At 41.1% G+C, this 12902-nt stretch overlaps 1 protein-coding gene across 8 annotated transcripts; it reads right to left on the bottom strand.

The window, feature by feature from the left end:
- Positions 1-171: 171 nt before the first annotated feature.
- Positions 172-11727, bottom strand: LOC119115207 (LIM and senescent cell antigen-like-containing domain protein 1). Of its 8 annotated transcripts, none has more exons than XM_037239500.1 (11): positions 11569-11727; positions 4443-4602; positions 4269-4335; positions 4083-4203; positions 3856-4005; positions 3637-3787; positions 2873-2965; positions 2248-2296; positions 2085-2160; positions 1734-1922; positions 172-1184 (listed from the first exon to the last, which is right to left on the bottom strand). In XM_037239500.1, exons 1-10 carry the CDS (start codon positions 11595-11597, stop codon positions 1778-1780), a joined length of 1041 nt encoding a protein of 346 aa, XP_037095395.1. In that variant the 5' UTR covers positions 11598-11727; the 3' UTR covers positions 172-1184; positions 1734-1777. The 8 variants fall into 8 exon arrangements, with proteins under 8 accessions (XP_037095395.1, XP_037095397.1, XP_037095393.1 ...); XM_037239502.1 differs by lacking the exon at positions 11569-11727 and adding an exon at positions 10448-10539; XM_037239498.1 differs by lacking the exon at positions 11569-11727 and adding an exon at positions 8631-8914.
- Between the last annotated feature and the right edge of the window lie 1175 nt (positions 11728-12902).

Here is a 12902-nt window from a genome sequence, read left to right on the forward strand (position 1 = left end):
TGGGGAAAGTTTTATTTTGCATTTAAGAACTCCACAAGTCCTTGTGGGCTTTCTTAAAATTGTTTACAATGGTTCAGGTTCCACATGAAACTTTTACGGCGAACTGAATTTATTATTAAATTTCACATTTATATCCACAAAAACAATACAAAAACACTACAACATCACACGTAATTTAAATACATGTTTATTATGCTGAGCTGACCGATTTTTTCCATAGAATGAATAACTGCATTATGGTTTATACATTTTGGCATGTTTATGTGATTACCAAGCAATGTGAAGCAAAAAATATGACGCATCACCTCAGTGCCTCTTGTAGCTGAATTACAAATAAATGGCGACATAAATGTACTTTACCGTGGAATATTTGAAATGATCTGGCATCAGGTGTTTCTTAAATTCAGAACAAAAACACAGGGCTCGTGTTTTTGCTACACTATGGAATGTGTAATTACATATAATGAGTGGAAGATATTTTCTTTTGAGGGCAAAATACAGTGCAGAATAAGAAGATTGGACAGTTGCCTTTGTTTTTTGAGTCTGGAGGAAGTTGGTGTAAGAGGATAATTTTGCTTGGATTACAAACAGTGGCGACACATGTTTAACACCACACGCAAATGCCACCATTCATAACTGTAACATAACAGTTGCTCTGAAAAATAACAGCTGGCCTTTAAATAGACAAATGCACCAATACATTCTGCATTCTATCCTTAACACAAGAGAACAACAAACTTGAAGCGAAAACACACATTTACAATACATAAAATAGTGATAATAACAAAAAGTAAATAATTCATATACTATACGCATTCAAAAAACGTGGGGCTTGCTCTTTAATATGCTCGAGCATCAGTAACAGAATCGATCCCTTGCAATGTGTTTTAGTTAAATAGCAGTGTAAAAAGGAAGCTAAGTGAAAGGTTCTTTTGAGCCGCACATGACACGTGCACACACACAATACCTGTCTGACAGAGTCTGGCCCATTAAATGACACTCAATGCTGAGCAGTTCTACATAGAAAGACTCAATGTGCACGTGTCGGGTGTTTACGTGAACGCCGTGTTTACTTCCTTGCGACGGTTTCCGATAACTTCTTCAGTCTCTTCTTCAGCTCCAGTGGAAATTTCTCATAGCACTTCTTGCACACTGGCTTCATGTCAAACTCCACAAACTTGTTCCTGTGAGGTAAACATGGAAATTGAAATGATTCATTTCACTCATGTAACATGTCAGATTTGTTTGTCCTCTGATGATGCTAAGTTTACTTGAGTAACTTCTTTACACATGTACAAAGAAGTCCTATTCTGTGTCAAGTGTCGTTAATTCGATTAACTCTGGGATTCCACCCACACTGAGCAGATAATCGCTGGCTGGACAAGGCACGTGTCAAACTTAGCGATGGCGGCACTTTGCTAGCATTTCAACAGCGTACGCAAGAAAAGCTGCCGGAAGTGATTAAGGCTTTACCCTCTGGACCCAGACAGAACACGAGCCCCGTAAAACAAAGCGATCCCTTCAAAATGTCGCTGATCCGACTTCCCTGTTTGCATAGCATAGAGATTTCCAAAGAAGCTAAATGGAAAACCTAAAGCGTACAAGTAAAAGGCACACATGCATTTTGCTTTGTCATAATTGTCACAATAAGACTTTTCTGAACAAGTAGAATAAAATGAATGGGAGTAGCAGGATTGGCAACATAAAAGACAGAAAGAGGGAAGAGAACTGACCAAGAGAAGAACAGTAGAAGTGTGGAGAAGGAAACGAGAGAGGTTCACAGACACATGGGTATCAACGGTTTCTTCTTTTTATCCTTGGAGTCGCGTTCCCGCTTCGACAACCGGCGTTTGATGTCGTCCGGTAGACGTTCATAGCAGTGCTTACACACCGGCTTCAAGTCCACTTCCACAAATTTATCCCTGACAGAGCAAGGACGGGGGATTTTCCAACAGACGGGAAGAACGAGACGACAGGAAAGAAAGAAGAGAAGAAGCAGAGGTACAATAATAATGGAAGTAATAAAACGTAGGAGTAAAGTCCACACAAGATCAGAGGTTGAGGCCAAACGTAATGTCACTTACTTGAGGGTGAGCTTGGTGTTGCAAGTGGAGCAAGCAAAACAGTTGACGCACCAGGCCTTGTTGAGGGCTGACACCACTGAGAACACGAGGGAAGCAACATGAAAACAACGATCGCATTACTTCAACGGACGCAGATCGGAAACAAACATAAAAGTCCTCTCACCATCTCCTTCTATAACACGATTGCAGTGGTAGCAGACATCTCCAAACAGCTGAAAGTGACATTATGACGTTAGCAATGCTGCGGCAACATATGTTAATCAAAATAATCACAAAACACAACTCGGAAGCTGCACTCTTTGCGTGTTTTACAAAACACAGCATTCAGATCCCATGCCAGCTTAGACTTGAGCTTTAAACATGCAGACCTTTTGTTATTGTAAAGATTTCTTCTGCACAATGCTTCCAAGACCTACAAGTGCCTTTTTGAAGTTTGATTGCTCTTTTTAATACTCCATGTTAAAAAAAACTAATAATAAACTAAAGTGAAGTATTTCAAAACAAACTCTCAAATCTGCTCTAAAAAAACCCAATTAAAATTAACCAAATAAAAAAAAAAAAAATCATAGATGAGATTATTTTATCATTTAAATGCTTCAGTTTGCATATTATACAAAAGGAGAAGACTCGCAACCATCTACAGTAGACCAAAATTCTCAAGAGCTTACACAATTACAGCCACCTAGTGGCAATCCTTTTTTTTGTTGCTTAAAAAGAAATAGCAATCTAGTATTAGCTTTATTTCTCGACGTGTCGAATGTATACAATTCATCACATATTTGTATCACCTGGTTGTAGTGTGTTTCACAGTAGGCCAGGCCCTTGCGTTCGTAGTGGCGGTGTCCCAGGAAGGGTTTCTCACACTTAGCACACACAAAATGCTGCAAACACGGCCAAGGGCAAGCGCACACAGTTAGTTCTGCAACAAAGTTAGATCAAGACTTTTTTTTTAAGCCGACATCACAGTTCAGATCAGTTCACCTGTCCTTGTGTTGTTTCAAAATAGTGAGAGAATGGAGAGAGAGAGAAGGGATGAGGACAGCGTAGACGAGTAGCAGACAAAAAGCAGGGGAAAAGCCAACAAAGCGGTTTTAAGAGCAAACGGAAACGCAGATCTTTCCATTTTGTTATACTTTACGTACAAGACCTAATCATCAACAATATTAGCGCAGCCCTTTTAGAGAAACCAGGCAAAGCTCCTCGCTGCAGTGGAAACATCAGACCAAGTGTTCAAACCCTCACCATGTCAAAATGTGTCTCGCAATAAGCTCGGCCATCCCGCTCATAAAACGGATGGCCCTGAAAGGGTCGCTCACACAAAGTGCAGACGTGGTGCTGGGTGTGGAGGAAGGAAGACAGCAAAACAGCCATAAAGAGTGACGAAATGAGCGGATTTGAGTAATGTGGAAAAACAGAGAAGACACTAGAGCGAGAATCTGATGGTGTGGGATAAAGTGCACCTAACTGAGGAAATAGCAGAATCAATTACATTCATCTTAAAAAACATCATCAACTTTTTTGTGGTATTATAAAATATACAAATAAGTCAGACCTCCACATGCCACTGCTTGCCCATGGCATTGACCACGCGGCCCTCAATGGGTCTCCTGCAGGCCCCGCAGATGGGGACGCCCATCTTGTCGTGGCAGGGCAAACAGTAAAGCTCACCCTTCAACTCCCTGGCATCAGCAGTCAGTTCCTTTCTGCAGATGGGAAAGGGGGGGTCAATGTTCTCATTTGTGATCGCACTTTATGGACTCCCGATCCTTACCCGCAGTTGTTGCAGTTGAAATGATCGGGGTGGTAGGGGTCATTCTTGAACAGAAGGGGCTGCTCTTCAATGATGGCGTGACACTTTTGGCAGATATACTTGCCCAGACCACGCGCTTTCTCTCTGTTGTGACACGGACGACACAGGTGCCTGAAAGACGGGGAAAGTAGCGACAGAACGTTACGAACTGCAATGCCAATACCGTAATCACTTAAGGTCAAACAGACCTGCCGGCGTTCTTGACAAATCCAACATCGGCAAGCACGGCCTGGCAGATGTCGCAGCAGAAACATTCGGGGTGCCAGCTGTTGTTCATGGCCTTTATGACGCGGCCAATGATGAACTCACCTGAGACGGGAACATGATGAGTTTGTTGGTCATAAAAACGGTCTCGTGTGTTTCCTTACACTTACCACATTGGTGGCAGCACGGAGCAAAGAGCATCTGGAAGTCATGTTCACAATATTTCCTGTCTTCAAACTGTAAACAAGACATGAGTACAGAGTGATAAGAATACTATTAATAACAATAACAACAACAATAATAATAATATGGTTGACAAAATCTGAACTCAACTGTAGATTTACCTCATAGAAGAGCCCCTCTGGGAATTGTTGGAAACACTGGGCGCACACAAAGCACTGCTCATGGTAAAGTTCTCCGTTACTGTTCACTATCTTCTCTGCTGGAGCAAAGCCACTCTTGCAGCGCTCACACATGGCATTGGCCAGGGCGTTGGCCATGTTGCTAAAGGACAAAACAAAATTGAGATTGTTAGGGAGTATACTGTCATGATTGGAATGGAGAAAAGATGATAACAGTGACTGGAATAGGTCATTATGCAGAGCTGAAAGTATTATTTCAAGACATCAAAGAACTGCACCACTCATGAGTTTTACTCCTAATAAGATTCATGAAAAATATGACAGATAAATTGAGAATAAGATCAGAAATTATGATGTCTCGGGGGGGAAAAAAAAAAAGAAAATGAATCAGACACTTAAGAGAATCCAAGCTAACTAGACAAATAATTAACAGCGATGAAAACATGACCTCCTCGGCATATTTTGTTACTGGACTAGGTGAGGCTGACTCACCGCTGTCACATTTTGGGTGGGGAGAAGATTATTATAGAAGATTGGTAATATTTAGCAGCGATAACTCTGGGAGTCAATTTTAATAGGCATTTTTGTAAAAACATTAAATGGTCCCACCCAGAGTCAGTTGGGATACGCTTCACGCTTAAACAACAGTATTTTACAATATTGCAGTTCAATAGTACTGGTTGCGGTTCAAATCTAACAGAAAGTAAATTTTCTCACAATTTATTCAATGTTACCAGACATTTTGTTGAAATTTACATTTTCAAACCCCAAGCAGGATGACTTCATGTCCTCAGTTGGTAAATATAACATTTATATTTAGCCTTCATGTCATTCATGGACACATACTCAGGATACCGACTGGCATTTTCTAGTTTGCGTAATCACTCCTCCCCTTGGCACAAAAATAGCTTACTCTCTGTTAGCTCGTGCAGCGTTTGGCACCATCCCTGCACAAATAACCTCGAATAAATCCAAGAAGTCAGTTAAACCCAGTTTGTTTATAATATAAAAATTCTTCACATTCTGTAACAGCGCAAGGTTGCGGCAAACGGGGCAGCGCCGTATCAGTTTTTGTAAAGACAGAATGTTCCTGACGCACCTCTAACGAGTCATACGGCGTTTCAGCATGTCAGTCAACAACATGTAATATTTGCTACTTGTGATTAAAAATCCATTGTGTACTCATCCTTTCTGTACTTACAAGCGTGCATAAAAATCACAAAACTCCTTATAGACTTTGACATCACTCTTTCGCCTCTGGGACCTGGACACCAGGACTTCTGCTTCTCCTCCATCCTCATCCTGAACCCTTTGATGGTATCCGTTCATCTCCCTATGTGGATTGTAGTCCAAGACCTCTCCATCCTCAGGTATGGATGGCGGTACAGCACGGCCGGTCATCTCTGCGCTCTTGACCAGGTCCAAAACTTTGCTCTAGTTTCAAAGTTTCCTGCTCGGCAAATCCAGCGATCGGTTGGAGCAGGAATCCAGAAAAGCAAGTGGGAAACTAACGGACCCACTCATCGGACTGTAATGGGTGTAGTCTTTCCCTCGTCTGCATGTAAGTACACACACCCACTCACTCGGTCTTTCCCACATCGACAAGATCTCTTTTTTCAGTCGCGCACACACAAACACACACACATGCACACACGTACACAAAGACACAGTCTCCTGCCTGTCGAGCTCGCTATCTATTCTTGGACCGGCTACTGAAATGAAGACACTTGGCTGCTGAGCGGGGTCACACATTCATGCGCACCTATGCATATGTATACTAACACACAAACGTGTAATTCACAAATAGGGTTGAAACTGTCACATTTTTACAAATCAAATATTCAACTTATTATCCATTCAGTCAATCGTATACAAATACACAAAAATGTAAATGTGAGGTAGAGATATTTTTTTCCCCTTTTGGTATTCAACTAGTTTCGTATCTGTGACTTTGAGTGTGTATGGCTTTAAAAGGCAGGGCCTGGCCTGGTGAGTGACGTGGGTGCCGGCGAATGACAATGACGAACTAGCTAACCCGCTAGCCATTCGATGTGTTGAATGACTCAGCAGCATGACTTGTGGCCAATAGCGTCAAGTGTGAACGTGTCTATTAGGTTTTTTAATCTATTCAACTAAAAACTGTACAATTCGTACAAAGGTAAAAAAAAAAAGGTAAAGACCCAATGATTGTCACACACACAAACTAAAGTGCATTAGATTTTGTACAAAACGTGTGCTGATATGTTTCTGTATCCTGTAAGGATTAGAAGGGTCTACTTAGTGCATTTTTATTGTTTGTAAAATGAGCCTCCTAGAGCTCCTAACATGACTTCATCTTTCTACAAATAGACACCCAGTGAACCCTCATCTCCAAACAAGGTGCTGGCAGCTGCTTTTATGTGCGTGTTTCTGTGTGAGAGTAGGAGAAGGGGGGCACTGCATACACGTAACATATGATTCCACAGCTGTATTTGTTTCCACGAGTAAGACTCAGCGTCATCTATTCAGAGGTGTGCTTTGACAATCATGTAACATGAATGAACAATAAACCCAAAGATTTCTCCAGGCACAACAAACTTATCAGTACCTTCCCAAAACAGAATAATGAATGCAGAAAAGTCACCTGTCTCAGTTTGGGCTATGGAAAGACGGGGAAATCTAATCAGCGAGAGGAGGAAACACACACTAGCCTTCCTCCTGATTACAGTACAGCCACCGGCACAATGATGCAAAGTGTACCACCCTTATTGCAAAGAAGGTTATTAATGGAAGAACCTGCTGTATCAGATTTTCCTACATCTCTGCAGTACAGATTGTGTTTTACTTTTCATGTTTGCTCCTTATTATGTAGCCTGCAGCACTTTTCTACAGCTGGTATGTTTTTTTAGGACTTCCCTGAGGGTTCTCACGTGTCAACAGCCATTTCAGAGACAAGAAAAACTTAACGCCCCAGGTTGTGAATTTCTAAAAACAATTCCTTGGTCTGTAACAGCGTTTGCAAATCATTTGCTCCGTCTGTAGCCACTTTTCTGTCAGTGCAGTTTAGCTTAGCTCAATATTTTATTTTATTTTGAAATAACTCCTGAATGAGTGCCAAGCAAGCAGACACAGGTGGAAAAATGTATCGCACGCCTTGCTAACGTAAACATGTACAGTGTCAACAGAAACCATAGCAACAAAGACTCCAGCAGCTTGGGAAGCGTAAGTGTATGCACACACCCACCCAAACAAACACACGCACACACACACACACCACCCACTTTGACCTGCACTATCTCAAGTCCCACTTGAGTCCACACAGCAACAAAGAACACAAACAGGGCACTTACAAGCGACAGTAACAGTTACAGTGTTAGCACTGTTGCATTGAAATAATCTCATTATTTGACTTTCACGGACAGATATTATTTAATCCCATTCTTGCGGTTAAATTTTGTTGCGGTGCGCAAAAGCTCTACTTTTAGATGCCATGAAATGATGTCACACTGGAAAGGTTATATTGTGCATATTAGCAGGTCATTTTGTACACCGGCACAAAGTTCATTTGACTTGACCCGGGGACACCTCTTAAGACAGAGCTCCCCTCTTTTGTGTCGACATTCTTCACATTACAACATTCCTGCAACCACTTGAAAAGGGGAAGGAAGGACTGATGTTGATGTATGGTCACGCCGCAATTCCACATGCTGTGTGCCGTCCTCCTCATCTCAAAGGAATGAAATGCTTTACTCTGCAAAAGTCTTGATTAATCAAAGTCTGTCAATACATTTTCTCTGAAAGACAACAATCAGAGTCTGATACCAAAAGTAAGTAAAGTCCAAAGGCTCAGATAATGGCCAATTATTGATCGGGACAAAGAACTAATTACATTTTCAGTCAAAATCTCCCTAAAAATTGGGGCAGAGGGAATGGAAATAATTAATCTTCCATTTTCCAAGCCAAGCGCCATCAGGACTAATCCTAATTCTTGTGACAGAGCAAAGCAACCTTATGAATCATTCAAACCTGCTGCTAGTCCTTTCCTTCATTCCAATGTGTCCCTGATTGCACAACAATAGTTACCAAACTTCAACACAGATCTAATTGACTAAAATTGATTCATGCATGAGGAGAGTAACTGGAACCTCAGTCAAGTCTGTAAAAACGCTTCACAAAAAACGTGAAACCCACCTGAACCCATCCCCAAGCAGACCACAGCTGTCTGGTCTCTCTTGTCTTCGCCTGTACAAGCCTGAATTTGACAACGCCTTGAGTTTCAAAGAGTTCATCGCCCCCGCCAACTTCCGCCGTCCTTTCCTCGTTTGCTGAGAGCGCACGATCCACCGGGCCAGAAATGCGGCGGAGAAAGTCTGTGTGTTCAGGCTTGTCCCGAATAAAAAGATTAGGCTGGTGCGGCTCAAGCCCCTTTTCGAACTGACACACCTCCAGGGCACGCGGTCTTAAGGAAGGACGTGTAGAGGTGTGGTAGGAGCGCCCGCACACCTATCGACTCTCTCTGACCGCCTTCTGCAGGTAGAAGGAACGCGTCTGAGTGGAGAAGAGGAGGGGGACAAAGGGCATTCTGGCCTTCGCCTCCGCTGTCTATTTGCCGCCTACTACTCACTCGCTCATTCTTGGGAAAATAACAAGCCAAGGATGCCAGCAGAGAACCACATTAGCAACAGACACAAAATGTCTTTTTGTTTTTTAAATTGAAAAATCTAACCTATGCTTGGTAATTAAAATTGTTTAAGCAGCCTGTTGACAGGAAGGCATTTGACAGTTTCTTGATTATATTAGGTAGTTGATAGTAGAATGTATCTGTATTCAATGTTTTTCAAGTCTCTTGATGCTTATGACATGTTGAGCACAATATTGCCGCTTGGAGGAGTAATTAACAAGCAATTTTTTGATTATCATTATGCATTTTACAAAATGTCTTGGTATGTTGATAATTAGGAATCACAGAGGTTACACTGCTTAATTAGAGTCACTGGGAATAAAGTGGATTTATAGTACATAGTAAACTGAAAGACTGTATCGACATCTCAGGCACGACACAAGTGGACAAATTGGATTACCTTTTTAGTCCACTAGGTGGTGCTAATGCATCACTTGAAAATAAGCAGAGGACGTGGAGGAGTTGGGCAAACTGAAACCAAATATGGTAACACAGGAAGCCCTAAACGAGAACATACACGCTCCACAAATGCTTAAATTGAACAATACCCTGCAAACATATTTTTAAGGCAAATGAAAATTCTGCTTTATATATTGCCGTGCAATTGTTTTTATTTGAATGCCCTCATGATCTGAATTCATTTTCTTTCCCTCAGCCGTCACAATAAGCTACTGAAATATGAGAATGCCACCAAATGAATAATTCATGACAGTGTTGACTGCAAACAAGACACTTTTCCTAAAGACAAAAAATAAATCAAACCGGTAGGAAAATTGCTTCTCTGACATTTATTATGTGATATTCTGGTGAATATCACAGTCAGCTGTTATGAGATGAAGTGGTTCAGTTTCAGTAACATTTACAAAATGTTGTTAAATTTCAACACAAAGCTGTACATCGACATCATTTTAAAATCATTCTCAAGTTTTTCGGATTTACTGATGATAACGTAAATGAAGCTATCGATTAAAGTATAAACTGAATGGATTGTTAGAAACAACCTCACTGCCACCGTGTGGACAAAGAAGGTACAACAGCATTTCTGCTTGATTACAACTTGGGAAAAATAAACATTTATTGTCTCAAAACGTCTTTCAAATCGGGCTGAGAGAAACAAAAGCCCCAAAAGGATTTGATATGAAGTCCTGCAATGACTCACTCACAACAGGAATTACACAATGGAGCTCAAAGAAATCTATAGGGTAAAATCGTTTCGGATGTATACTGCCAGTGCCAATACAATGCCAATAAGCTAACAATTGAATGGACTTCTTTGGGGGGAAAAAAACAACACCCAACAAAATCATAATAAGTATCGGCCTCTTACCAGTGTGCTATGTCAGGCAAGAATGAGGTTCATTCAAGTTCCTTATGCTGTTACTGCAAACATGACCGCTTCTATCTCATGGCCACATCACTTCCTGTGTGTGTGCATGCATGCGTGTGTGTGTGTGTGTGTGTGGGGGGGGGGGGGGGGGGGGGGGGGGTCGATGTGTGTGTGTGTCCATTTGTGCTTATATGCCAGCATGTCTTTGTGAGAAAAGGGGTGAGACCACAGAAAGAGCGATGGCGAGAAGGTGCAATGAGGATGAGGCGGGTAAAAAAGTACTTTGTGGTGTTGGGAGGTGCGAAGACCCTACTGAAATCAGACTGAAAGTAAGTCAACCTGTTTTAGCAAACCCAAAAAGCATTTTGGTTGAAATAAAAAGTGGAATAAGGTATGTAGGGGAGGTATGCAAAATCACGATCATAAATAGAATGGCATGATGATCATCACTGTTCAAAAAAGCCAAACTTCTCAAAAAGGAGTGGAGTTCATATCACAAGAGCAGTGCTCTTCCAAACAAGGTCACGTTCAGGCTGGAGACTGGGATGAGCTCAAGTTGTATCAACAAAGTGTCGAGTCATAAAACGCCCACATGCAGAATGCTTACTTCGTACAAATGTAGCCGGCTTTTGAAAACCTGATTTATAAACAACTTTAACGCGATCTTGGTGCTCAGGAAGTACGTATGTTGAAGTGAAGGGGATTCGTTTTATTTAGTCAGATACTAGCCTGTTTTGGATGGAAAAAAGTGCAGGACAAGCAGGATATAAAATAGATGCATGAAATATTTGAGTGAATTTGCTATTAGAAATTAAGGGAGCATGTTTCCAGCATCAAGTCCTACCAACACTAAGGGGCGCTGTCGAGCAAGACAAGTGACGATGATCAGATTTACTACATTGACGCTATAAAATTAATTGTGTAAAGCTTAGTTGACACAAGGATCGCACAGGCATTTCAACTATATTATCAGCGCTATATTTAACTTTCCCCATCTAGATAGGAGTTGAAAAAAAGTTGGTACGGTCCCCCCGATTTTCGCAAAAAGAAAAAATCTGTCAACCTCCCAACTTTTCATGAAATTGTTCCACTCGGGAGAAAAAGATAAACTTTAGACTCACCCGTTTGTCATTTCATTAATAGCGAGCATCGTTTGGCTGTTTCCCGGACCGAAGTTGTTCTTTCTGGCGTTCGGGCTGACAGATGTTGAAGGTCTCGGATGGAACTAGCGGTGGTGAGAAGAGGCCTCCTCCGAGCGGGGCTGACGCCTTCAAGCTAACTATAACCAAACACGATATTTCCGCTTGGAAATTTCAAAGTAAAACAACAAGGACATTAAAACGTACAAATATTTTTGCAAGGTAAAAATAGTTGAACTAGACTGCTATTAGAAATGCATTTCACACAAATCAAAACAATGGATTACTATTTTTAAAACGCGTGACTCGACATTCTGACGGCTAAATAGACTTCAACTTTACAAAAAGGAACCCCGAGGGTAGTCTGACGCTATACCATTACGTATTACAATTGGCAATCTCCACCGCTGTATTGCATTTTTCTGCCGAAATCGATCCACCCTTCAAACCTTTTTCCCCTTATACTAATCACAATATTCAGGACCCAACTTGCTCAATATAACTGGCCAAAGACGGGTTATTTTTTTCGTACAAAAATGTCCACTATAGTATCGACTTTTTCATTCGCGTTCTTGTTTCCACGGCAAACACGCGTTTTCTTTAAGAAGTTTCAACATTTGTATTTTTAATTAAAACACTAAATAAGTAAAGGACTCTCCTCTCTTAATTGCCAAACTCGCTTGCACCGCTGCAACTAAAAAAAATATACTAATCTGAAATAAGGTAAATAAATACATAACACACTTGCAGGATGACACCAAATGTGCCTACTGGGAAGCAAAATCATTGTGGCATTTTTTTCCTTCAACAGATACATCAGCGATTAGTTTCCTCCAGTGGCTGCATCATTAGAGTAGAAGCGCCACATTTATTCCCTTAAAAGGAAATCCTTAGAACCCCGCCTCCTGGGCGGAATGGATATTCTGACAGCAACAGTTATTCCTGGAAACAGAAGAACTCTGCTTTAACATCAAAATTGAAACTTCATGGTGCTAACCCAGGCATACTGCGAGGAACATCTGGATGTAAATGGTCAAAGTGGCAGTCATGGCAGTTCATTTTTACCTTCATGCTGTTGCACAAATATGTTTTTAATAAATGTTATTTAAAGACGGATGAGTGAACAATTGAATAGAAGCTCAAAGTTGAATGTTTATTGCATCCATATTACAGTTACAGAAGTTAAATTTATGGTATTTACTATTCAAAGCACAGAGGCAAGCAGAATTTACACTAAATTGACCAACCTGCAGTGCTGAATCCCTTCTATACACTCTCATTTATAATTACTTGAACTGGCAAGGTTCGGATGATGC

Source organism: Syngnathus acus, chromosome 21 (assembly GCF_901709675.1).
Source record: "Syngnathus acus chromosome 21, fSynAcu1.2, whole genome shotgun sequence".
In the NCBI taxonomy this organism is placed as follows: domain Eukaryota; kingdom Metazoa; phylum Chordata; class Actinopteri; order Syngnathiformes; family Syngnathidae; genus Syngnathus; species Syngnathus acus.

Bases quoted from the DNA above. Each gene is read 5' to 3' on its own strand.
- LOC119115207 (XM_037239496.1), bottom strand. From the start codon at position 5,861: ATGACCGGCCGTGCTGTACCGCCATCCATACCTGAGGATGGAGAGGTC. The intron at 3,788-3,855 runs GTAAGGATCGGG...TCCCATCTGCAG, and splicing joins TTCAACTGCAACAACTGCGG to AAAGGAACTGACTGCTGATG. The intron at 3,420-3,636 runs GTCTGACTTATT...CTCCACACCCAG, and splicing joins GCAAGCAGTGGCATGTGGAG to CACCACGTCTGCACTTTGTG.